The sequence below is a fragment of the Vulpes lagopus genome, chromosome 4, assembly GCF_018345385.1.
Source record: "Vulpes lagopus strain Blue_001 chromosome 4, ASM1834538v1, whole genome shotgun sequence".
Classification (NCBI taxonomy): domain Eukaryota; kingdom Metazoa; phylum Chordata; class Mammalia; order Carnivora; family Canidae; genus Vulpes; species Vulpes lagopus.
The window spans coordinates 60,874,431-60,901,111 of NC_054827.1; the positions used below are offsets into that span (position 1 = coordinate 60,874,431).

A 26,681-nucleotide genomic window follows, 5' to 3' on the forward strand; every position below is an offset into this window, starting at 1 on the left:
AACACCCAGTAGTGTGATTTCTGTACCCTACAGTGGCTCTATATGCAACTTCTTGAGGAGCCTCCACACCATTCTCCAGAGTGGCTGCGCCCGTTTGCGTTCCCACCAACAGTGCAGGAGGGCTCCCCTTTCTCACACTGTCTCTGACACCTGTGTTTCTTGTGTTGCTGAGTCTAGCCTTTCTGACAGTTGTGACGTGAGACCACACTGCAGTTTTGATTAAGGAGCATCAACTTTCCACATACCAATTTATGAATTATTTCCCTCCCTTCTTAAGTCCCTTTTGCCACTTTGACAGTTTCAGGCTGTTTAAATCTCTTTTGTCCTGTGCAGTAACAATAATGGCAATGACTGCCCATCCAAATTCTACCAAAAGCTTTTAGATACTCTGTCCTTCTCCACTACCGCCTCAAAGCTCCCTAGCGAAGTCTCTGAAGTGAAGATGCGGAACCTACCATGTGCTGTAAATTCTGTTCAGTACTGAGGTGCAGCCCCAAATGCTCTCAACAAGGCATAATGATTTTTCAGGCAGAATAAGTACCACATATTTTTAACCTTTTTATTGAATACTTGCTGATGTGGTTCCTGGGGACAGTTACGTTCTCCAAGCAGCGTCGGCTTGGAGCAGGAGGCAGCTAATGGGAGCCAGTTGTTCAACGTTCAGGAGTTTTGCCTACAAGTGTTTAAACCCTTTGAGGCTCACACTTGCCACGGTAGCACAGATGCTGGCAAATGCCACAAACAGGGCCCGCCCTTCCCCACAGAGAGCAGGTTTGCTGGCTTACTCCCAGCCCTAAGCCTTAGTCTGTTCATCCATAAAATGAGAAAAATAAAATTTCAATCAGTATTGAACACGTTCAGCTGCAGTAAACACGATCTCTCTGCTCGTTTACATACAAAAGGAATTTGCTCCAGAACACAGATTCGCACCTCACACTGGAAAATGGGGCCACCGCGGGCCCCGCTGCCTCTAGATTCAGGACGTACCTGCCATTTGGGAGGCTGCAGCTGTAAAAGCCCTTGGCCTCTACCAGGCTCTCCAAGGCCACCTCCCCCAGGGAGCTATCGCAGGCAGCGCTGTGCCCGGCCTCCTGGGCCGCCTCCTCAGCCTCCTGCCGTCCGATAGCTCAACACAGACCTGACTGGCGAGAACTGCCTCATAGCTGAGCCGCAGCTGCGCGGGAGGCTTGGACATAGCCTTTATTCGGAGGCTCTTGGGCGCCTGTAAAAAATCACAGGTTCCGCCGCCAAAGATTAAGAGAAAGGGGGAGAGCAGCACTGGAGGACGGCTAGCATCTGCCATGGACCATCTGTTTTTATCTCTGAGACCCGCAAACGCCCTTTTCCCCAGAGTAATTTGTGGCTTACCTACGAGGGAAGACCTCCAAGTCCCATTGGAGACTGCACCTGTTCAAGGCCAGGGCCTCTGAGCGATTCCAAGTCCTCCCCAGTGAGTCCAGATGCGGCCATCGGTGCACAAGTGACCCAGGAAGTGCCAGGTGAGTTACCCCCGTGTGTCCAACGACAGCCACACACAGGCACAGAGGTGCGCCCAGAAGCAGAGTAGGAACAGGACAGCTATAACAGAAAAGTGCAGAAAAATATAGTGCCCGGCGGGAGTCTCTGGGCCCTCGGCCCTGGCTGGAGACTAAGCTGCAATTTTCCAGGTTGGCCTCTGGCTCCTCTCGCATGTCCACGACCCCTGGCCTTGTTCTCTTGGAGGCTCCTCCTTACCTGGGAGACTCCTTGACCGCATCTGAACTGGCCATCGGAGAGGCTTCCTTTCTGGAGGCTGTAAAACTTCCACATCCTGCTTTTTTCTGTGGCAGGAGGCTAGGTAGCAAGTATGGCTACTTAGGTTTGCTTTGTGCTGACAGCCAAGCTCTGGCAAGCCAGGGTGACCGTTTCTGCGGCAAAGAGCTTCCTCCTCAACTTGATAGGCTTCCAGTGTGAGAATATCTCCAATAGCTATAGGGGCATCTAGAACTCATCAAGAACCCAAAGAACTCATCTAGGCAGTATATACAAATATACAAGATATTAAGGTTAATTATATATTATCTAAATTATATTAAATTTAAATAGATATTAAAATCTGAAGACCTAGTTTTAATTATGAGCTGCTATGATGTGCACAGCCTCTTTTTGACTTAATGGTGGTGTTTACGGTTGAATTATGTCCCTCCCAAAAAAGACATGCTTGATTCTTGACCCCCTATTACGTCAGAATGTGACCTTATTTGGAGACAATCAATTTGGAGACAAGTTAAAAGGACATCATTAGGGTGTGAGCCCTGGTTCAGGATGACTGGTCTGGTAAAAAGGGGACATTTGGACACAGACATGGATACATGGAGAAGGTCACGTGAAGAGGAAGGTAGAGATCTCAGTGATGCATCCGCAAGCCAGGAAATGCCAGAGATTGCCAGTAAAGCACCAGAAGCTAGGGGAGAGCCATGGAACAGATTTTTCCTTATTGCTCTCAGAAGAAACCAACCCGGCTGATGCCTTGACCTTGAACTTCTAGCCTCTAAAATGTAAGACAACAAATTCTGATCAAGCCACTCCGTTTGCACTACTTTGTGAGAGCAGCCCTAGCAAATTAGTGCAGGTGGCCACCACCATGTGCTGAAACGAGGCTCCTGCGGGGGAGGGCAACACCCCAGCCTCATCTCCGCTGCTGGGCCGGTTCTCACGTCCAGCTCCCAATGCTTTTTTGGGAGGTGCTTGTATAGTTGGGGCGACAGTGCTCGCTCCTTCAGAACAAACTTTTTTTTTTTAAGATTTTATTTATTTATTCATAGACACACAGAGAGAGGCAGAGACACAGGCAGAGGGAGAGGTAGAAGCAGGCTCCATGCAGGGAGCCTGATTGGGACTCGATCCCAGGTCTCCAGTATCACACCCCAGGCTGCAGGCGGCACCAAACCGCTGCGCCACCAGGGCTGCCCAGAGCAAACTCATAATTCTTAAGTGAGAAAGTACAGACACAACTGGCTTTTTCAACACTGCAAGGCACCAAATTATTAGGGTCACAAATATTTTGGCTTCCCTGCCGCAGGTGAGATACTCTGCTGGAGCTTTAGATTGCTGTCCTTTCCTTAACAGACACATTCTTTTCATTTATTTTTGCAGATGTACATGTAGTACATCTTTCTCTGGTAAAACTTCGCTGAGGGATCCCTGGGTGGTGCAGCGGTTTGGCGCCTGCCTTTGGCCCAGGGCGCGATCCTGGAGACCCGGGATTGAATCCCACATCAGGCTCCCGGTGCATGGAGCCTGCTTCTCCCTCTGCCTGTGTCTCTGCCCGCCTCTCTCTCTCTCTCTATGTGACTATCATAAATAAATTAAAAAATTAAAAAAAAAAAAAACTTCGCTGAAAGTAGAAGCAACCAGCCTTCAGCACTATGAAGTTGTCCACCCTTGAACCTGCCACTAGAGGCTCCCGCAGTATGCAATCTGCCCCGCAGGGCCCTGTAGGTGACCATCTATCAAATACTCGGATGCCCAATGACGAGGGTCTCCAGCCTCCCACACTGTTAGACCTGCCCTTGTCACCAGCTGCTTGGACTGCTAAATCAAGGAAGTGTCCGTTAACATCTTTTAGGGCAGTAGCCCACGTCTAAATTCCAAACTTCGTATGGCCAGAGCTCACTTGCTGGAAACAGAATTCACTTTAGCTAGTTAAATCAGAACGGGATTTAGCACAGGTTTGGTTATGGCTTTGAGGACCAGTGGGAGGACTGAAGAAACCGTCAATGACTCCTTTGAGAACAGCCCAACAGACTGAGGTCGCCCATGCAGATGGTCCTATAGCCACTGGAAAGCCACCGAAATCATAAAGCAGTTTTGTACTGGGGCAGGGGACTGGGAAACAGAAACCCGCGGTAGCATCGCAGAGGCAGTGCAAGCATGACTTCCACCTTACGAACCTCTGCCAACTATATGGATGGGCAGGATCCAAGTAGTTCAGAGCTCTGGCTCTCGGAGTGGCTCAGAAATGACTCTTGTTCTGGGCTGTGATGCACCCGGCTAAAAATCAAGGGCTCTATTCCTGCGCAAGAAAAGGGGGAAGGAGACAAAGCACAGGTCGTCAGACCATGCATATAAATATTTTAGAGTTCATTCTGACATAGACGGGGCTCTTCATAGTCAACAAGTATGTGAAAACAAGCTCCCTCTTAGAGAAAACGTGCAGGCAATAAGAAATATCAGATCAGGTTTGTAAAAGGCAAACTCTGGCACATTTTGTACTTCTATTGGTTCAAGTGCAATATAGTGTTCTCTGAATACCTTCACCTGTAACCTTCTGGTTAACACAATTCATTCTCTGCGGAAGTAATTGACCTTGTCACTGGGAATCCAGTTCTGGACCAATCCACATCTCTTACACTTTGTTCTTTTTCAGGTGGTCTGACTTCCCCATGTCTTCGGACACCCATGATCCAAGGAAATAAGTGCTCTCGGACGTGTTTCGAGCTTCATTGCTATCTTTTTACAAAATTGAGTTTTAAATCTAGATTTGTGAAATATGTTTTAGGGCAGAGATCAGTAAATTTTTTCTCTGAAAGGTCAGATAGTATAGTCAGCTTTGGAGGCCACATCATGTCTGTTGAGGTTTCTCAATCTGGACACTAGTGTGAAGGGAGCCACAGACAGCACACTGATGATGAGAGTGCATCGGTTCTGACAAAACTATATTTACAAAAAAAGACGGGGTCCTAATTTGGCACACGGACTGTCATTTGCCAACCCTTGTATTAGAGAATTGCATGAAATAAATGAAAACAAATTCAGGGGTGCCCAGCTGGCTTGTCAGCAGAACACACAACTCTTGATCTTGGGGTCGTGAGTTCAAACCCCATGTTGAAGGTAGAGTTTACATAAATGATAAATAAAAAAATTTTTTTAATTAAATTTAAAAAATTATTAAGAGAGAGAGAGAGAGAGAAAGAGAGCCCATCAGAAGTACCTTGTTGATCACTTCAGCTGTGGAGCTAGCTGGCAATCCTCTCCTCCCCGTGGGTGGGGAGTCCTTTCTTTCATGCACTACACACTCAGCCCAACTGCTGGTGTTTGCGACAGCACTTCCCTCTGCGTGGTTTCACTGTCCAGTCATGTGTCAGTGTTCTCCTGAACTGACGCGAACACACTATTTCTTTAACTTCAGTAACCATCCTCATAATGACGCAGCCTGCTGTGACCATATGTACTTGGTCACACCCGAAGTACAGGTTCCTGTGACCTACCTACCACGGCCTCCCACACCCGGATGGAGATTCTACTGCTGACCTTTGTAGCTTTTGTACTAAGGGGGAGTGGCACTCAGCACAGTGACAAGGAGCACAGCAAGCACATCTGACCTGTGTCACTCATCAGCTGTGTGACCTCAGGAAGATTACTTCACCTTTCTACGCTACAGTTTCCTAACACGCAAGATGGGGGTCACAGTAAGAGGCTCTCAGAGCAGTGCCTGGGCTATAACAAGCCTTCCAGAGACGCTCCCTGCAACAGAGAAATTGGTATCAGCTACTCACACACTTTATGATCATCACAATGTTGGGGGGGGGGTTTGTTTGTTTCAAGGTTTAATTTAAATTCTAAATAGTTAACATATGGGGTACAACTGCTTTCGGATGTAGTATTTAGTGAGTCATCACTTACTACCCCCAGTGCTCATCACAACATTGTTAACTGGTCTTCATTTTCATCTGAATATTTTGATATGTTCAGGTAAAATGTTGATATATTCAGGGAAAATTCCAAGTTTTGCTTATTTGTTTTTAACTATGGTCTCCTAACATGCATATTTTACCTACATTGGGCTAGTGAGTTTTACCATTCAGTTGCCCTAAACTTACTTAAAAGTGTATGTATTTTGGTGCTACCTGGTGGGCTCAGTCAGAAGAGTGTATGACTCTTGATCTCAGGGTCCTGAGTTCAAGCCCCACATTGAGCCTAGAGCTTAAAAAAAAAAAAAATTTTTTTTTTTAAGTGCATGGGGTGTTTGTTGTTTTGGTTTTTGTTTTAGAGCGGGGGTGGAAGGGCAGAGCAAAGGGGAGAGAGAATCCTAAGCAGGTTCCGCGCCCATCCCGGAGCCTGCCAGGGGGCTCAATTTCACAATCCTGAGATAGTAACCTGAGCTGAAACTGTGGGTCAGATGCCTAACCAGCTGAGCTACCCAAGCGCCCCAGTGCACGTATTTTTGAAAACGAGAGCATAAAGCTTGAACGAATAGAGCAGAAGCACAAAACAGTGGAGCCCAAAATCTAAGCAAAAATAAATAGCATGGATACTTCAGTATTTGGCCCACTGATTCTGACCAGCTATTCTGACCAGGCTATCCCTCGGGCCTGCTATCTTCACCCACAAACCTTGATTCTTTTTCTTTTCTGGAGTTCTAATTCTTGAACTCCAGCAAGACTGTTCTTAGATTAGCTAAGTGACATCATCCAGGCGGGGCTCATTCAGGTCACACTCCTAACTAGTCCCTCAAAGACAGATTTAGTGGTTTCAGGAGAGGGCATGACATCTGTATTTTCAAGATGCCTCCCATGTTGCAAGTGCAGGAGAGTCTCAGGGACCTCTGCTCCGAGCCTGCACTCATACTTTCACCCAGGATTTCCTCCCAGCCCCCGCTGCCCATGCAGGGCCACAGGCCGTGCCAGCCTCACAGCCACTGGCTCAAACACCTATAACTACCCTGCCAGGGAGATATTCTCAATCCCATATTATAGGTGAGGAAACCAAGGCTGGGTTACGTTTGGTAATTTGTCCAAAGTCTTCTGCCTTTTTCCTTGACAAGAGCGTGCAGTTGGCACCATGGTTGATGTGAATTCATTTGTTCCAGCGTATAAAAGTCTCCATGAGGGGATGGGCCAAGCCTTGCCCTTTGATGAGAGTCAGGGATTGATTACAAGAAACAGAAACCCACTCAAAAGACGTAAAGGAGGCTTAGGGAAAGGATGTAGAATTTCATGGAAACTGAAGGTAGAAAATACAGCTTGGCCTGAAGGAAATTGGATTAAACACAGGCTTGGGTGTTTGAGATACTTGCGATATCAGAGGAAATAGATTTAATTGCCAGATGTTTATTTCCCCCCCCCCCCACCTACATATAAATGGCTTACAGCATACGTTTCTCCAGGGAAGGGCAGGACCTGCTGTTTATCTCCCCAGAGCTGCAACATTGCACGTCCCTCCTTCCTGAACAGCTGCCACTAGGGTGTCTCCTCCCTGTTTTCACCAGGCTCAGGGCCATGGCTGGATAAAACAAAGGAAGAAAGTGTTGCAGGGGAAAAAGTGCCCTCAAGTCTCTAAAGGCTCTTTCATTCCATTTTTTTAAAAGCTTTTAAATTCCAGCTAGTTAATATATAAGTGTAATATTAGTTTCAGTAAGGCTCTTTCATTCTAAATGAAAGAAGTCAACTCAAACTGACTTAAAAAAGAAAAACAAATTTACTCGATTATATAAATAAAAGGTTCAGGATTAAATCCAGCTCTGGAATTGGCTGAGGGTCACTTTATAAACTGCCCCAGTTTCAACAGTTTTCCTGCAGCAGGCATTTAACAAATATTTGTTGAATTAAGGCTATGAATTTTCCAGAGTCAAGTTGTCTAAGCATAGAATTTGTCATATTTCCTGGCTTTAATGTATCAGGGTTTTATTTTTATTAACATTTATTAATATTTTAAGTATTATTAATATTCTACAGTATGTATTATTTGACTTAATTTTAATTGAAGAATTTGGAAGGCAGAATTTCTTTTAATTTTCAAGTAGTTAGGGATATTTGTGCATGTGTGTTTTTGTGTCTTTTGTTTTACTTCTAGATTTACTGCCTCTTGGTAAGAAATTGTGAATGTATTTCGGTGTTTTCGCACTTTTTTTTCTTTTTGGAAATTCTTTCTTTAGATACATTAATATATTCAGTCTGGGGACACCCGGGTGGCTCAGTGGTTGAGCTGAGTGTCTGCTTTGGGCTCAGGGCATGACCCCGGGGGGGTCCCAGGATTGGGCTCCCCACAGGGCATCTCCTTCTCCCTCCGCCTGTGTCTTTGCCTGTTTCTTACGAATAAAATATATATAAATATATATTCAGTCTGATTTCAATCAGGGCTTGGCAGGGAAGCTGTTTTGTTACGTTAGGGCGACCTTCCATAAAGCTGGTCAAATACATTATGTCTCTTTTATGCTTGAACTCTATATAGGTTATTTCCCCATTTTCAAACTACTTGGAGGAGGGACTTGTCTGTGGCCTTATATATGGCTGTGCTCTCATGAGTACAGTAATAAATGTACAAACCCTACAGGGCCGTTATCAGGATTAAACGAGTTACTATGTGTAAAATGCTTACCTGGTCCACAGTAAGCCATCCATAATAGCCACAGATGATATTATGTTCTTTTTCCTGAGCCTGCAGTTCTGCTTTCGGTGCTATATAGGATGGCTTTTAATGACCTCTGGCTTCTTTCTAACCAAGAAAATCACAACAAAAGCCAGGTTAATTTTGTTTTAAACATGTTCTACTAGGTTTTTTTTTGTTTTGTTCTACTAGGTTCTGTGAGAGGACTGCAGAGCTGCTGAGCAACACGTTCCCAGCTGAATCCTAACAGCAAGAGACTCTCATTTTCTATTAGTTGAGAACTTGCTCCTCTGTCCCACGACACTGTGTACACCTTGCTGGCAGGGATCAGGTCTCTCTGTCTTTTCTTTCTGGTCCTCACTGCCGCGCACACGTGCCCACTGGAAAGTCGTGAAACACATGCCAAGGTTTGCGGGGGGGGGGGGGGGGGGGGGGGGGGGGGGGAGAAGAGTTCTGGTGTTGGAGCCCAGCAGACCTGCTCAGCTACTCAGAAATTAAGTAAATCTGCCTTAGGAGCTGTGCCCTGCTTGCTATGATTGACCAATTATCGTGGCCTTATTTGCAAACATATCTGCGCAATGACCTCGGATGGTGTGGAAAAGTGCTTTATAGAAGGTCTCACACTACGTGCAGCGCTCAGTCTACTTAAGAGCCTCCCCCCAAGGTGGCTGAGTCTTACAGATGACTACGTGTGAAATAATGGAAAAGTAACCACCAGCCAAATTATTCCTTTTATGGATGATGTGAGCTTTGACAGTAAGATTTTAAAATCTGCCAATAATAACTAGCAAGTGGTGTTTGGTGATTCTTTAGTGACATTAATCTAACGATTTATGCGTACTTGTCATTGCACGTAGCAGCGGGGCTCACCGCGCGGCACTGCGTACTCTGGCGCTTAGGTCGCAAACCGCACATCCTAGAAAACAGAACTCCTGAACTCCTCATGGGTAGCGCTCAAAAGCCAGGACCCGTCGGGCGGAGCAGCCTACAGCCACCTGCCGCCCCCCCCCCCCGCCGCCCCCCCCGCCCCCACGTGCCGCTCCCACCCCTGCTGCTCCCCCCACCTGCCGCTGCCCCCATACCTGCCGCCGCCCCCCCCCGCCCCTACCTGCTGCCGCCCCCCGCCCCTACCTGCTACCGCCCCCCTCGCCCCCACCTGCCGCCACCCCCCCTACCTGCCACCGCCCCACCCTCGCCCCCACGTGCCGCTCCCCCCCACCTGCCGGCTCCCCTCTCCATCTGCCACTGCCCCCCACCGGTCCCACCTGCCGCTGCCCCACCTGTCGCTCCCCCTCCACCTGCTGCTTCCCCCCACACACCTGCCGCCCCTCCCCCTGCCCCCCGCCCGCCCCGCGGGCTCGGTCTCCCCGGGGCTTCTCGTCTCCCTCCTGGGAGGACTACCGTCCGGCCGAAGGCGGATTCGCAGCGCGGCCGCGGGTGTTCGCGTGCCTCGTGACGCTGCGGCGGCGGCGGGGGAACCGGCGGGAGGCGGGGGCACCGTCGTCCCGGGCCGGCGCCTCCTCTTTACCGCACCGTGGGTCCTGGAGCCCGGCCCCGCCGCCTCCGCAGTCAGGCCGGCGTCGCCCGTCACCGCCGACTTTCCCTCCCTGCGGCGTCCTCGAGGGCAGCCAGGGGCCGCCGAGCCTCAGCGCCTCTGCACCTCAGCCCGCACGCCGCAGCCCCGCCGCCTCCCGCCGGCCCACGCGCACCAGAAATCATTCCATCCCCAGCGGCCAATCAGCGCTCCGCACGCCCCGCGCCCGCCAATCAGCGCCTCGCACGCCCCGCGCCAGCCAATCCAAGCCAACACACGTTGCCCGGCCAACTTCTGCCGCAGGCCCTTCGGGTGCGCTCGGCGGGGGAACTAGGCCCTCCTCCCCTCGAGAGCCGCCTGCCTTCCCATTGGCTGCGAGCGGCGGCGTCCCGTCGTTCATTGGCTGCCGCCGCCAGGCCCCGCCCCCGCCCGGCCCCCAGTGGGCGGGGCGCCCGGGGAGCCCACAGCGTCAGGGTCGCCGACCGCCGGGAGGCCGCCGCGTACCCGCCCCGCCGCGTCTCAGGTATCGCGGGGGCCGGCGCCGAGCTGGCTGGACGCGGGGCGCCAGGGCCGCAGGGGCGATCGGGGCGGGGGGCTCCGGCGTGGAGGTCGGGGCCGGAGCCCGCAGCGTGAGAGGAAGGAGGTCCCCGGAAGGACCCCGGGGCCGGCGTGTCGCCCGTCCTCCCGCTTGGCGGCCTCCCGGGCGTCAGTCTTTGCATCCGGGAAATGGGCGGCGTGACCCTCCAGGGCTCGGGGCAGCCGGGCCAGTTCTCGCACGTCGGGCCGCCCCTCGTCGGCTTAGGGAGCGTCCCGAGCTCGCCTGCGGTCAGGAGCCCGGGCGGAAGGACAGGTTCAATGTGAGGTCACATTTTTTATGTAATGTCTCTTGCAGCTTGTAGGCGACTTCGGCGCTTGACAGAAAATAGACTTGTAGACCCTGAGGCGGAGGCCCGGCTGGGGGCCCGGCTAGCTCCACCTCGTACCCGCAGCGAGGCCCGGGACAAGTGACTGGATTTCTCTGCTGGCTCTTTCTCTGCAAAATAAGGATAATAGGATCAGCTTTGAAGGTCGTTTGTGGGGGTTAGAGGGAAGAACACAACCCAAAGCGGCCAGAAAGACTGATCACATAGTAAGTGATCAATAAGTGTTCTTGTTAGACATGTAGGAGCTCAGACATCAGCTTGGACTCAAACTGAGAGCCCAGATAGCGTCAGAATATAACGTTGCCCTAACTGTTGTAAAAAGTCTCTGCATTGTTGTAACGCTTACACTAGAACGAGCTGAAGTGAGCCCTGAAACAGAGGGAAGTGCTGTGGTCACGTTGCCGAAGCGAACTTCCTTGTTGAGTCCCTGCTACAGCCAGTCTCAAAAAAAAAAAAAAAAAAAAAAAAGAGAAACTACTGTATTTGACTGGGTTGGAAAAGCCAAATTACAAACTCAAAGATGGGTTGGAAATCCGGCATTTGCTGAATTTTTATGTCAGGTACAAAATACAATTTGTTTTACAGAGCCTGGGTTTGCATGACATCTTGGGGAAAATCTATGGCATGTTAAATTTAAGCTGTTCACGTAAGGCCTTTATCCATTGGGAAATGGAAGTTTAAACAACTCCGGTAACAGCTTCTTTAATGAGCGAATCCTGACCTCATACTACGGAGGTACAGACACTGTGAGGACACTCACTTTTTATTAGGGATTAAAGTGTTCATTATGTTTCGTATATAAAAGAGAACCTCTGGCCGGCTCCCTGTGATGTAAGTGTGATGAAAATTGGAGTTGTAGTGGCCAGAGTGTGGTGCCCATAGATGGCCCCAGGGTCATTTCTGACTTTGGCAGGCTGCCCGCTCCACAGTGGCAGCCACTGTCTATACGTGGGCATAGAAAATGTGAATAAGAGGTTAAAGTAGGGAAAAAATGGAGGTGGACGTTACCGAGTAGCAAGTAACAGAACCGTTAGAAGGAGCTGCTATATTCTGATACAGTGAAAAGGTACCTGTTCTCTGAAATGTAAGCGATTGAGTTGAGAGGTTCCCCATGTGGGTCAAGAAAGGGAATGAAAGGATCAGCAAGGCGGAGTTCAGAGTAGTATTTAAAACGTCTGCCTCACATTCTTCAGAGGTGGAGGTTGCAGTGGCGCTTGTTGTTTGCTCTCCTTTCCATCAGTGTCGATCAGTGTGAGCACTCTCTGTTTTATTAGGAGAGCCCAAGACCTCGATGATAACCCCAATCAGTACTGCCCACTCCCCAAGTCTGGGCTATATTTCAAGAGATATATTGTGCTTGCCCACACACAGATGGTTCAGACAATAACCATTATTCTCTTTTGGATTTAATCTTGATGAAAAATATCCATGCAAGAATGAACTGCCTGATTCCATACTTCATTGGGCTAAAAAAGTCTTCTGAGTTTATACTTACTTTGTTCTTCTTTCCTGTCTACAACTCCACTACCGTTAGAAGAGGCTTATTAGTGATTTTTAATGTTTTAGCTTTTGTTGTTATTGCAATTCAGAGTTAAATATTTAAAGGGTGGAATAAGTCAACTTTGAGAGCAAACACTGGATTACATCCATTTCTGTAGTTCTAGGATCTGGTAGGTACTAGCGCTTGGTGAATAAATCAGTAGACTTCCTTGAGAAATTGCTGAAGTTAGTTATGGCAATGAAGTTGTCACTCAGGAGGCTCCAGGATGATTGGTAAAAGTGGGCCCGTCTTCGTTTGTTTTTTTTTTTTAAGATTTTATTTATTCATGAGAGAAACAGAGAGAGAGGCAGACACAGGCAGAGGGAGAAGCAGGCTCCATACAGGGAGCTCGACGTGGGACTCGATCCCAGGTCTCCAGGATCACGCCCTGGGTGGAAGGCTGCGCTAAACCACTGAGCCACCCGGGCTGCGCTGTCTTCCCCATCTTGATGTCTTCCATAAGTGACACTAGTAGCCCACTGTCTACCTTTTTTTCCCACTTTTATTTACCGGGTTCCTACTGTATGCTAGACATAGGACAATAACATTGAACAAGGCACATTTCCTGCCCCCCTAAAGGCTTATAGTTGAATTGGAAAAGCTAACAAATTAATAATCACAGAGTTGCTGTGAGAAACATTGGTGGTGTTGAGGGAAGCGAACCTAGTCTTTAGGGGAGTCCAAGAAAGAAGAAATTAGGCAGTAAAGCTCAGCCAGATGCTAAGAGGGCCCAGAAGCCATATTTAGGAGTATGGACTCTATATGATCAGTAAGAATGAACGATTACTCAGGTAGTAATTAAACATGCAGATTCTCATCTTTATAGGTAGTTTTTATTGCTTACATTTGTATAATGGATTTGTACAAAGATAATGTCTGTGATAATAGCATATCTACATTTCATCTTTGATTTCTATTGGGATTTTGAAAAAAAAATATCTTCCATGGCAACCACAGGAACCTGGCCAGCAACCTTTGCGGTTCAAGAATAGTGTTTAGTCGTAATGATTCCAGTAATAGATAAATTTGTTTTTCAAGTCTTCTCTAAGAATTTGTGCTTGTTTGTAACGTATCCTTGATTAAGCTCATTGTATTGTATATATCAAGTTGGCAGGCTCAGGAGGGGAAATGGAATACTTTCCTGATTGGCACACTTTTTGAATGAGCTCATCCACTTTTATTCTGTGGGTGGAATCTGTATTTATTATATATTTTACCTCACTTACATCACTTAACATAGATCCTAAATTCTGTGTTATTGAATTTTATATGTATGCTTTCTCACATTTCCCATATTTTTGGGATATACCACCCCCCAAAATGCCACTTTGGAATAAGGATTATTTTGAGCTGAGGGCAATTCAGCAGCAAATGCAGAAAGAGTTGTTTTCTCTCCCTCTACTGCCTAAAAGTAGGACATAAATTTCCCTTTGTCTTCCCTCTCCCCTCTCCTATGGCAGGAGAACAACTCATCACTGAAGATAGGGTTGACACCAAGGTTGTCTAAAAACAAACTCTACTACAATAACCTTTCTTTTCTATTAGTTTTCCCTCATATATTTACTTTCTCATGATTTACTACCCTAAAAGCCCAAATCCCTTTTCCTTTGTCTTGTCACTTTTCCACAGTTTATCACCCTTTGTTAGAACAGTATATAAGCCCTAGATCTAACTGCTTTTTTGGGTCTCCATTCTTTCTTTTTTTGTGTAGGCCTCTATGCACATAAAAATTAAATTATTAACAGCAAATAAAATTTGTGTGCCTTTTCTCCTGTTAGTATACTTTCCTTTTCTTTCAGTTTAATTTGCAGACCCAGAGGCATAACCTAAGAGAGTAGAGAAAAAGGGTTTTTTCCTCCCTACAGTTCTTTATCATCTTATATATGCTCTTTATATATTGACTACAATATTGATTTATTTCTGTTATCTTTAGTTTTTAGGTCAGTGGTTCTCAACCCTGGCTGGATAACAGAATGGTCAGTGAGGCTTTTTATAGAACCTATACTTTGGGGGCCTACTCCAGAACAGACCCACTGAATCACACTGTCTGGCAGTGGGCCCTGAAATCTAATATTTTTTAAAAACAGTGTCAAGGAAAACCAGAGGCAAATAGAAGTTAAAATGGTACAGGCAAATCTTATTCAAGAACTATTACAAGAGGGGAAACAGTACCTCAGTATAGGATTGTACCTCATTCTGGGGGCTCAGAATTAAGATTAAGCCTCCAACTCTTGGTTTCAGCTCAGGTCATGATCCTGCAGTCATGGGATAGAGTCCTGTCTCCTGCCCTGTGCTCAGTGTGGAGCCTGCTATGGATACTCTTGCTCCCTTCCCCTGTGCCCCTCCCTACTCTCTCAAATAAATAAACAAAATCTTAAAAAAAAAAAAAAAAAAAAAAGAATTGCACTCCATTCTGCATTACAGTAAGGATGGTGTGGATTTGTAGCCAAGGAGCAGGGTAGGTGTCAATGGATGGGAAATTGCTAAGAGAAAGCATTAGGGGTAAGCAGGATTCTGGCTAAATTGACTTAGGATTCTTGCTGAATGAAGAGCAATGCAATAAGATCAAGGGTAGGATGAGGAATTTTTGAGGGTGAGGGTTTTTCAGTAAACTAGCTCAGTGAGATTCTTGCTAAAGCTGAACTTAGGGGGCCAAGGACAAGCCCAAGAATGATGCTTGGTCAAAAAGAGGACGCAGAGAACCTAGGAAGGGAATCTTTGTCAACAGCAACAACAACTACAAAATATGACAAAGGGGATTCTGATGTGTGCACCTGTGGTTGAGAGTTGCAGCCTTATTCCCATGGAGGTTTGGGGCGTGACATTTCATTTACATCTTTTCTTGATTTTCTTTTTAGTAGTAACTTGATAGTTGTGCAAATTGTGCAGCTATTCTCCCGAAGCTTTTTCTCCTTTATCCTTTTACTGGAGTGCACCAAGACACCAAAAGGACACAAAATCAAGACCAAATGATTCTTCTTTTGAAGCAAACACACTTCAACAAATATTAAGGGCCTGTTGTGTTCCAGGCAGTGTTCTAGTTGGTGGGGATATGGGGATAAATAAGGCCCGTGCTCTATTATTTGGGGATATGATGGTGAAAGCGTCAAATACAGTACACCAATAAATAAACAAGTTAATTTCAGATAGTGATAAGCACTCTGAAGAAAATAAAAGGATATAATAGTGACTTGCAGAAGGCTATATTGAGACAGGAGGTTTAAAATGAAATTATCATTACAAGTTGTTATTGGTCATGCCCAGATTTGAGATAATAATAATATCTAGGCAGAGAAATAGCAAGTGCAAAGCCCAGAGTCAGTGACAAGCTTGGCCTATTTGAGGGACAGAAAGAAAAGCAGTAGGACTAGACTATTAAAGGTGATAAGATGTGGTGGTGTGAATAGGAATCTCTTAATTTCTATTAAGGATGATTCCTAGGCTTTGACTTTGAGCAACTGACTCAGTTACCATTTTAAGTGTATATTGTTAAGGCCCCTGGGTGGCTCAGCCAGTGAAACATCTGACTCTTGATCTCAGCTCAGGTCTTGATCTCAGGGTCTTGAGTTCAAGCCCTGCATTGGGCTCCATGCTGGGTGTGGAGCCTACATTAAAGAATAAGTAAAAATAAAAGTAAATTGTTAAGATGAGGATGACCAAGTGAAACTGAGGGAAGTCTCAGGTGATAGGATGGAGCTCTAACTATGCTTCTGGATCTGGGACTTTGGAGTTGTATCTCTCCGCCCATTTCCCCTCTCAGCCTCAAGGTAGCCAGAGTTTTTGCACGTTTGCATGTTGATCAGAGGCTCCCAGAGCAATTATTCTAAAAGAAACCTGCAGAGCTTGCATGGACTTTTCTAACCCAGCCTAGGAAGTCATGCAGTCACAGACCACCTCTTGAAGGGAAGTGTATCAGAGAATTTGCAGCAATGTTTTAAAACTGTCACATTACAGAAGCTTTCATTATATCATTTATTATCTTTAAGGTTATAATCATTTCTCTTTAAAAACAACATTGAACAGTAGCTTATCTTTGGAATTGATTGATTTAGTACTTTTTTATATGGTTAAAATTATTGCCTTAAAATTACAAACCACTTACATATGCTGTACAGGTGGTTCTAAAAGTCTTCATATGACCTCCTTCCTTACACAGATACTGAATCCTGTAACACTTAATCAGATGAAGTAAAATACTGAAAATGATGCAGTTCTTCAAACCATTAAAATTATTCAAAGTTTTGTAACCCTATCCTGAAAGGATGTATGAACAAGTTTCTAGTTGAGCTTGCCATTAGTTTTCTAGAATGAGTCCTAAATTTGTCGGATGTTAAATTAAACATTTAATGGCTAAAGCTCTAAAGACTTTTTAAAATAATTTATTCCTTATGTATTTACTTTTGTAGTTTGGAAACAGCAATTTTTTTCTTTAAGTTATCTAGAATTCTGTAATGTATAAAAAGGGAAAATAGGATTGTATTATTATTTTTATATGAGTGATTTTAATAACTTAAAATGTGGAATTCTCATCCTTGACTAGGTGTTACTCATCTTGGGAGCTTTCAGGAAAAAAACTGATGCCCAGGTCCTACTCCCAGAGATTCTGATTAGTTGATTTGGGATGGGATCCAGGTATTGGTATCTTTTATGGCTCCTCAGGTGATTCTATTATGAAGCTAGCCTTGAGACTCACTAGTCTACTGCTTCAAAGTGTGGAATTTGTGGATGCTAATCTTTGTCTCTGTAACAGGAGAAAAAAATGGAAGGCCTGCCTGATGCTGCTGCTTTTGCAACTAGACTTAAAAACACTCTCATCCAATATCATAGCATCGAAGATGATAAGTGGCGAGTTGCCAAGAAAGTGGTAAATTATTTAAATTACCTGTATTTGGCATTTATCTTCTATCTAATGAGTTGGTGGATGACTTTCAACATGATAAGGAAAATTTGGACCATACTTTGGATGTGCGGGGTAGATAATTAAGCTAATAAAGTTGGTGGTTTCACATCTCAACCAAGGCAAACACATAATAATCCTGCACTGCTTTCATTACTTCTTTAGATATTGTACGTGAGAATAGGCTCTTGGCGATAGTAGCTTCTAAAGTCAACATATAAAATATATCATGTATGGGTAGTTTGAAATAGTTTCAGCTATGTCAGCAAGCCTAAGAGGGTAGCCAGTTAGCATTCTTTTCTACAGGTATGACCTGTCCAAACCATCACGTGGCTACGTATTGACAGAGCCAAACCTAGAGCTCAGGACTCTTCCAGTTCAGTACTCCAGCTACTCTGATATTCAAAATTTCTTGGGAAATGATCAGAAAGAATTGGTAGGGACCAACTCAAGGCATGGTAACTGCCATAATAGATGTGAATGGTTTGATTTTTAAAAAGATAGGAGCAAGTTCAGAATGAAATATGTAGCATTCCTATTATCAGTCTAAATGTGTCCGTAATGCTAAATAAGATTGGAGTGAGGCAAATAATAATGGTCGGTGAGCTAGAGCCAACCCAGGATCTTAACAATGTTTGCACCTCATTAAGCTACTGGATAATCTATTTTGGGGGGTCTGTACTTTAAGTAAAATGTGAATAACTTTAGGATACAGAAGAAATTCAAATATGGATCATTTGATGGTATAAGTGACTTCTAGGTAACTTTGAATATTTACTTAAATTTTATTTTATTTTATTTTAAATTTTTAAAAATTTTTAAAGATTTTTATTCATGAGAGAGAGAGAGAGAGACAGAGAGGCAGAGAGGCAGAGACACAGGCAGAGGGAGAAAGCAGCAGGCTCCATGCAGGGAGCCCAGTGTGGGACTCCATCCCAGGACTCCAGGATCATGCCCTGGGCCAAAGGCAGGCACTAAACTGCTGAGCCACCCAGGGATCCCTACATTTTATTTTAATGCAAGGACAGACTGATGCCCTAGAATTTGAAACTGTTGGTTTTATATCCAGAGTTCTACCTAGGTGTTGATTTATGCCCATATACTGTTTTTTTTTTCTAGAAAGATGTAACAATTTGGAGAAAACCTTCAGAAGAATTTAATGGATACCTGTAAGTAAATTCTTGTAGTTTTATGTAGCTCTTAGGACATTGCCAAACTTTATATATATATATATGAATATGTATATATATGTATATGTATACATATATTTAGTGATAATATACATATATTATCACTAAATCATCATTGCCAGTAAAATATTGCTTTTAGGAACTTAAACTTTTTGAGAAGAATAGCACCTTGTAAATTCAAAGTCTTTATCAACGTCCATATTCCTTGTGGACTGAGTTAGTGATAAAGGAAATCATAAACAAGGATATCAAATGGCCGATAAAATCTTAATTTCTCAGCATGGTATGTAACACCTTTCTAATAGTCTTCTGTATTTACTTAGTGCTGTAGCATACTTTATTCTAAGAATTTATCTTAAATCATAGGAAAGATAATAGTTAAGTACTTATCTCTTCCATCACAGCATTACTTATATTAAAAATTACAAAAAATTTGAATAATCAAAAGAGAATGGTTAAATTTTGAAACATGATATTTTAGTCTTTAAAAACTACATTTTCAAATATTACTTTAAAACACCAGGAAATGCTCAAGATGTAATATAAAGTGAGTAAAGCAGAATTCTAAACTGCATGTAGCAGAATTGTGAGTTGACTTTATATATTTTTATGTATTAAAATGTTTTTATTTAATACCAAATATACACCTAGATGGCAGTTCTGTAGGTGATTTCTATTTCCATTTTTTGGTATTTGCATAGAGTTGAACATGAATTATGCTTTTAATCAGAAAAAAAAATATTGGTTTAATGCTAGTGGAGACAATTGCCTTGTGTAATTGGGAGTGGAATATTCATATCCTTGGGTTGGGAATCAGCCCTTTTAAGAATGAAACTGTTGGTCCCACGTACTATATTTTCTGGTGTAATACAAAGACAGCATTTCCAGAACAAGATTTCTGACAAGCACTGTAAGCAAGTGTGAAGTTAATCCCTTACATCGCTGATTCCCAGTGGGGGTTGAAAACCATAAAAAGTGCCAAGGCAGCATTACACTTGGTGCTTGAGAGGACTTCACAGAAGAGCTAGTGTATGAGCTGAGCTTTAAAGAAAGAATGAGTTATTTCTTAGGGAATGAAGGACTGATTCATATTCCAGGCAGAGGGGATTGCATCTACTACATAAACACAGATGGGAAACCCTCTGAGGAGTTTGTTGATGGAAGTACAAGTGATGTCTGTATAGCTAGAGCATAAAGTGTGAGGGTAGGGAGAACATATGTCTGAAGGAATTTTTTTTTTAAGATTTTTTATTTATTTACTCATGAGACACAGAGAGAGAGTCAGAGACACAGGCAGAGGGAGAAGCAGGCTCCCTGGAGGGAGCCCAATGTGGGACTCGATCCCAGGACCCTGGAATCATGACCTGAGTCCACGGCAGATGCTCAACCACTAAGCCCGCTGGGTGCCCCTGTCTGAGGGATTTTTTAATTCTAAAGTAAAGAATTCAGTGTTGTGCTCACCCTTGCTCAACCTTTACCTCCACTTCCCAGGTTCTCAGAGACTTTGAACTTAAATCCCATAGCACTGTGAAAATGGAGGTGAGCATGGAGAGTTTAGAGGTTTTACTCTGGGAGCTGATGGCTAGCTTCTTAAAGTTTCCTTAAGATCATAAAATTTTATGTCAATGTTATATTCCTGAGAAGAGATCTTTGGTGTTTTTCAGAAACTTTAAGAGGTATGTAGTCCAAAGAGCTAGAAACAGTTAGTGTTGAGTTGGACACACTAAGGATGTAGCATGGGACTTGAGGAGGGCACGTGAACATGAAAGAGCTCTAATGATGGTACTGGTGGTGCTGGTGATGATAACTAATTTATTGAGGGCCAAATATTGTTCTAAGCACTTTACATTTAGTATGTCTTCTTGATAAAACATGGTGACTTCCGTTCTGACTACTGAAATGGAATTAAGAGAAAAAGAAGAGGCCAAGTTGAATCCCAGATGTCTAATTTGGGTGACTGGATTAATTTGTATTGCCCCCACTCCCACCCCTACCCCAAATTAGAGAACACAGAAGGGAAGGGCAGATTTAGGATGGGGGAGATAATGTTAGTTTGAGCTGGAAATATTTACAAAATGATGCAACAGCTTCAGATGCTTTTAAAAAAACTTTTAAAAAGCCCCATCCCTAATGTTACTGCTGGAGTTAAAGCAATCTCTCTTTTCTTCTTTTTTCTCTCCTCCCCAGAGCTAGCTACTGTAAGCGTGCATTATCCCTGTAGTATGCCTTGGCCATATATGTGTGTGCTGTGTTTCTATTAGTAATTTGCTTTTGGTTTTTTCCCACTTCATATAGTGTTTTTTCAAGGTTTAGCCATGTTTTCCATGCAGATCTGTTCTTTTACATTCATGTGAAAATGCTCTGATATGTTTGCCTGTGTTTGCCCATTTTTGGGTCGTTGACAGTTCCTCCTTATGAAGTGTAACGCTACCGTGAACGTCTCTGGTACGTGTGATTTCTCTGGGTGTGTACCTGGGTCTTAAGGACACGCGAGACTGTGGGATTCATTGCTCTGCAGTGGAGGGAGCAGTCTGAAGAGTTCTTCCCTTCCACTCAGTTTCACTCTGCCACACTCAGAGGCATGAGATGCTATCTTGTTAGTATTTACTTGATTATGAGTGAGGTTGAGCATCTTTTCTAAATTTACTGTCATTTCAGATCTTAACATATCTTTTGCCCTTATTTTCTTTGGATTGTCTTTTCTCATTGATTTACAGGAATTAATTATATATTCTCTATAATGATGTCTGTTTATATGTTGCACATGCCTTCTTCCAGTCTGTGGCTGGTTTTTAAAGAAATTATTTTGTCATTCGTGGTATGCAAGTTTTTAATTTTAACTGTCTAGTGTTACTTGTTTTTGTGTGTCTTACGTATTCAAGAAATCCCAAAGTCACAAAGACGTATTTTTCTCAAAGGTGTAAAATTTATGTAGTGGTTTTTAGTCCATCTGGAATTAATCATTATGAATGGTATCAAGTAGTGATTCAGTGTTTAGTTTTCCTGTTAGCATAAGTACGGAATCAAAGCGCCACCCAAGGAATAGTATACCCTTTCCCCACCGACAGGTACTGTACCTTCGAAATACGTCGAGGTCTGGATATTATTCCTGAGTCCATCCTCAGTGTGCTATTCCTGGGTTAACTATTTTTCTGTCCCTGTAAAAAAAAAGTTTTTGAAAGAGTAAAAATATATGTATATTAATAACCTGTTGGAGCATAACTGAGAAAAGAATAGCATCCAGAGTAAATAAAGCGCTAGTGCTGTATGGATGGTTTGGGGCTATACTGTAACGTGGGGGTGCTTCACTATATTCATGGTAACATGATGTAGCCTTCAGGTCACTAATTGGTTTTGAGGGCAAAGAGTACATTCAATTATAAAATAATTGATATAACTTACCAGAAAAACTGCTGGGATTTACTCCATTTAAAACATCTTTATTAACTTTTACTTTTTTTAAGTCAGCTCTATGAGGGCATATGCTGAAATTCTTCATCCGAATAGCATCTGACCTTTCTCTCCAGGTTCAAAGCCCAGGGTGTTATAGATGACATCGTCAGTAGTGTCATAGACCATATACGCCCGGGTCCCTATCGCTTGGATTGGGACAGCTTAATGACTTCAATGGATATTCTGGAACACTTTGAAGAGGTATTTATTTAGAAACATCACTTCAGGTTATGTGTGTGCACGCGCGCGCGCATGAGAGAGCAGGTGAGCGTGAGCATGTACCCACTTATATTCATCGTATTCTTTGCTTTGAGAGTGAGTAGTCATGGCAAAGACCTCACGGGATACGATACTAGCTGCCTTTTAAAAACCTTGAGTTTCCTCATACTAACTAATGAGTTTAGTCAGAACTGAGTTTGTTTTCCACAGTAGCTCTCCCCTTGCTGCTTAAGAAAATTGTCAGCATCTTTAATTGTAAAGTTATGTTGAGGTTCTGAAATCTAAAATTCTGAAAACAGCACCATTGTATTCAGGTTTCTAAGTAATCGGATGTAGGTTTTTCCATTAATATTGAGCCAAAAGTCAAAGATCAGAGATAACGATGCCACCTTAGGCATTAGAGAATGATGTAACCGAGGCAGGTTGTCTTCTTTCTCTATTTATACTAATTCATTCTTCCCATGTTTGAATTTCTTTATTGAAACATTGGGTGTTTTAGTCTAAGTATTTGTGCATTTTATCTTAAACGCCTACAGTCTATGCCACCTGCTCCCATGCTGAATGTCCTATAGGATATAAGGTCACTGTACTGAGGTAGAGATTTAGAGGCTGGGTGGCTTACCTCTTTGTACATTGATTATATGTACCTTATTCACGTCCGTATGTAGCAGTGACATTTCGAATAGAGGTCTAAACCTGTCAGAATCACTGTAAGAATTATTAGTAATAATACATTTATAGGAGTAGTCGTTTTTTACTAAGGGTTAATTTTAGGGGAATATACTCTTTGCCCTCAAATCGGAGTCCATGTTTCCTAAGTAGCAACACCTGTTACCTGTTGTTTGTCTTTCAGAATTGCTGTGTGATGCGCTACACTACGGCTGGTCAGCTTTGGAATATAATTTCCCCTCGAGAATTTGTGGATTTCTCCTACACCGTGGGCTACGAAGACGGGCTTTTGTCCTGTGGTAATGATCTCACGACCTTATACTTTTTTCATCTGTTTTAAATAGTTGAGTGTTCTAGGCCGGATGTTTCTGTGTGAGAGACACTTTCAGCCTCCACACTTACCTAATCACTAAGCTTTGCAAGCGCTACAGCGTAGGGATTAAAATAACACTATCAAGATGGGTTTTGAAATCTTTCCGGTAAGCTTTGATTCTCAGTTACCTGGTATCCCCAGGTCACAGCTAGCGAGTAGGGCTCACGTGGCTGCCTCTGAGGCAGGGATGGAGTAAGGAGCTTCCGTCCCTCTCAGAAGACCGCCTCGTAGTCACACACAGAAAAACAGGCTTGGTGCGTGTTAGAATATCTTCCCTTCCTTGAGCTGTGTAGTATCTTTCTTTTAAAAGCTGACACTTCCTGCACTTAGAAGTCTCCTGCTTTCTAAGAGCCACCTGTTGTCTTCGTGTAGTCTGTGCTCAGCTGGCAGCCTAGTAACCCGCGCAGGCACGTGCCTCAGGCGGCCGTGCTGGTGCCCCAGGGAGTAGCGCTGGTGCCGGTTTCAGTGTTGGCACCTTGAGGCTCGGACGCTCCCGCCAAGATGCCTAGTTCACAAGGAGTTACTGAAGTGACATTTGTCACCTACTCTGATGGGATCCGAACCGTCCCCCATTCCTACCCGCCAGGCCCCCATAAGAATTCCACCTGGGAATTCTTCCCTGGTCTCTCTTGGGGCTCACTTCTCATCTACATGGTAAGAAGGGAAATATTTGAACAGGAAATCTGGTAAGAGTCTTTGAATGAGAGTTTTAGACTAATCTCAGTCACTGCTATTCATGGTGTTATTTTAAAATTCCCTTACAGGGCTAAGTGTTGACTGGAGTGAACAGAGACCAGAGTTTATTCGTGGGTTTAACCATCCCTGTGGCTGGTTCTGTGTTCCACGTAAAGACAATCCCCAGCAGAGTCTTTTGACGGGCTATATTCAGACGGATCTGCGTGGGATGATCCCGCAGTCTGCGGTCGATACAGCAATGGCAAGCACTTTAATCAGCTTCTATGCGGATTTACGAAAAGCCCTACAGAAGGCCTAAGATGTCTAAACTCGTAGGACAGCCGTTCCGCCAAATCAACTTTTTCCCTCAGTGGCGTGGCCTGTGAAAATCATCCTTTTCTTCTCTCTTCTGTGTAGCTGTAGAAACATGAGATGATTTGTCAGTTTATCTTATTCCTTAAAGTAGTTATCTAAGAGAAGGCATCTCCGTTTCCTTAGACAGTTGTTTGCACACTGTTTGGTACAGCGGCGTGTCTTGTTTGACCAAAACTCTTATGAAACTGAACATTGTCTCGATGCGAATATGAAAGCACAAGCTTCATACTGGTTAAGTCATCTGTTTTAGAGCTTTACGAACCTTTAAAAGTTTTAACTATCTTAGGAATAAATATCAGTGCTTTACTTTTGGTACGCTCTATGAGTTGGCCAATATCTAGACTAAAGACAAGAGTTCTTTATATTTTATAAAAGGTGAACTTGTCAGTTGACTTGTACTACTTCAAATACTGAAAAAATCAGAAATAGAAGAATAGAGATAGTATAGATATAATTCAGATACAGTTGTTTTGATACCTAGATAACATTATTTTCTGGATATCTTTTAAAAATGTATTTGTATCTGTCCATTTATTTTGGAAGTCTCCCAAAGTGTTTATGCACGGATGAGACCAAGAACTGCCAAGTATGTGCTGGAGCCACCAACCCGATGGGTTGTGTAAAGGGCGTGGTGATGTCCTACATTCACCAACAGCAAATCGTCCAGAAATCAAATTCAATGAGTGTTTTCATATTTCAGTTTTTTTCTTTTTTTAAGACAAGCCCTCGAGAAATAGCTTTTAATTCTGAGAAGTATCCAATAATCTGTAGGAAAATAATCAGATTTTTAATCTTTCTCATTTCATCCATGTTCACATTTCAAAGTATCACTCCCTTCAAAGTGTTACTGACTGCATCATACACGTTCACGAGCGTGACGTGACTCAGTCTGGAACTTTTTTTTTTTTTATTTTTATTTATTTATGATAGAGAGAGAGAGAGGCAGAGACATAGGCAGAGGGAGAAGCAGGCTCCATGCAGCAGGAGCCCAACGGGGGATTCGATCCTGGGTCTCCAGGATTGTGCTCTGGGCCAAAGGCAGGTGCTAAACCACTGTGCCACCCAGGGATCCCAGTCTGGAACTTTAGTACATGCGTTCATACATTTGTCCACTTGCCTAGATGAATCATTTTATAAAACTGGCTTGGACTGTAATAGACCCCGTGACTCCATGGCTGCCTTAAACGAACATTCCCGAATGATCTGAACATTCCAAGTGATTCTGTTGCTTTTGAATAGCCACCTGGTTGACTTCCAAAACGAGACCTTGAGACAACTCGCTGTATCCTTGCGGGTGTATTTATGCTTGTGTTCAGGCCTACATCTTGAAATCTGTCTCCTGTTCAGTGGGAGTTATGTGATACTTACTGTTTCTAAATGTTTTGTTTCTTTTTTTAAATTAATCTGAGGTTTCTTCTATTCCAGCATACTGTCTAGGATGGTGAAATGCTAGCAGACGTCCAATTATGGGGCCCAGACTGGGTGAGGGATTTGTGACAAGATGGCCTGAGCTGGGTACCCCTAACATGAATAAACTGTGTAATGTGCTCTTTGTGTTTCTCAGCTTATACCTCCAATTAGTGATTACATAATCCACTGTTGCACTGGGTCCCTTGCACATAAAAGGAAAAATTTTTGTTGCAATATTGAGTCCTAGGATAGACTGAAAAATAGTATTTGAATTACATGAAATTTCTGTGCAGCTTCTAGATGGCACTTGAGATCTGCTGGGCTCTAGATGCTACTTTTTTCTTTTCTTTTTTAAACAGCTTTATAGAGGTATAATTTATATGCTGCACGACTTACTGGTTCTAAGAATACAGTCCAGTTACATCTCGCATGCACTTAGAGTTGTGCGGTCATCACCACAATCCAGCTTTAGAATATTTCTAGCAACCAAACGACCCCTTTGCCTGTCTGCAGACTCAGATCTAACCAAAGTTGAGCGCAGTTGCCCTTATATAGAAGATGAAAAAGATTAGCATAGGCTTTATCTGGTTTTGTTAGAGGAGAGGCGTGTTTGATCCTAAGCTCAGGCACCTTATGGTAATGTATTAAATGTTATCTCAAATACTGTAATTATACAAAAATTTAATGATCTGGGCTGGGATTAATGATAACATGTAATTGAGTCTGCTGTTTCTGTAGCAGTGCTGGATAATAGAAAAATAACATGAGCCATAAATGTAATTTAAAATTTTCTATCTGCCACATTAAAAAGATAAAAAGAAGCAGCTGGTGTTAATTTTAATGATACAGTTTTTAACTCAGTAATCCCAAATATTACCATTTCATCTCGTAATCAGTGTAAAAACTGATTAAGATGGTTTACACTCTCCTTCTATACTAATTCGTTGAAATCTAGTGTGTATTTTACTGTGTTGAATGAGCCACATTCTAAGTGTGTATTGTCCACATTAGGCCAGCAGCGATCTGTATGGTTTCATTCGTCTTTTTATAGTATGA

The 26,681-nt window shown here is 43.6% G+C and overlaps 1 protein-coding gene and 1 long non-coding RNA gene across 10 annotated transcripts; one reads left to right on the forward strand and one right to left on the reverse strand.

The window, feature by feature from the left end:
* Positions 1-545: 545 nt before the first annotated feature.
* LOC121489318 lies at positions 546-10,254 on the reverse strand. Of its 4 annotated transcripts, none has more exons than XR_005987323.1 (5): positions 9,769-10,254; positions 9,209-9,283; positions 8,359-8,475; positions 4,973-7,263; positions 546-4,054 (listed from the first exon to the last, which is right to left on the reverse strand). It is a non-coding gene; the product is annotated as an uncharacterized LOC121489318 (long non-coding RNA). The 4 variants fall into 4 exon arrangements; XR_005987324.1 differs by having other exon boundaries at positions 546-1,833; positions 3,933-7,263; XR_005987322.1 differs by having other exon boundaries at positions 546-1,578; positions 1,735-7,263.
* A 92-nt stretch (positions 10,255-10,346) lies between these two features.
* STARD4 (StAR related lipid transfer domain containing 4) lies at positions 10,347-25,763 on the forward strand. 6 transcript variants are annotated; one of them, XM_041752196.1, is made up of 7 exons: positions 10,347-10,424; positions 10,794-11,034; positions 17,118-17,228; positions 18,381-18,430; positions 21,979-22,105; positions 22,977-23,091; positions 23,930-25,763. In XM_041752196.1, exons 3-7 carry the CDS (start codon positions 17,124-17,126, stop codon positions 24,157-24,159), a joined length of 627 nt encoding a protein of 208 aa, XP_041608130.1. In that variant the 5' UTR covers positions 10,347-10,424; positions 10,794-11,034; positions 17,118-17,123; the 3' UTR covers positions 24,160-25,763. The 6 variants fall into 6 exon arrangements, with proteins under 6 accessions (XP_041608130.1, XP_041608129.1, XP_041608134.1 ...); XM_041752195.1 differs by having other exon boundaries at positions 10,794-11,030; positions 17,115-17,228; XM_041752200.1 differs by lacking the exon at positions 17,118-17,228 and having other exon boundaries at positions 10,349-10,424; positions 10,794-11,030.
* Positions 25,764-26,681: the final 918 nt, after the last annotated feature.

Excerpts from the sequence above, each read along its gene's own strand:
- STARD4 (XM_041752196.1), top strand. The coding sequence starts at position 17,124 with ATGGAAGGCCTGCCTGATGCTGCTGCTTTTGCAACTAGACTTAAAAAC. Across the intron at positions 17,229-18,380 it reads GGCGAGTTGCCAAGAAAGTG|AAAGATGTAACAATTTGGAG; the intron begins GTAAATTATTTA and ends TTTTTTTTCTAG. Across the intron at positions 22,106-22,976 it reads TTCTGGAACACTTTGAAGAG|AATTGCTGTGTGATGCGCTA; the intron begins GTATTTATTTAG and ends TTTGTCTTTCAG.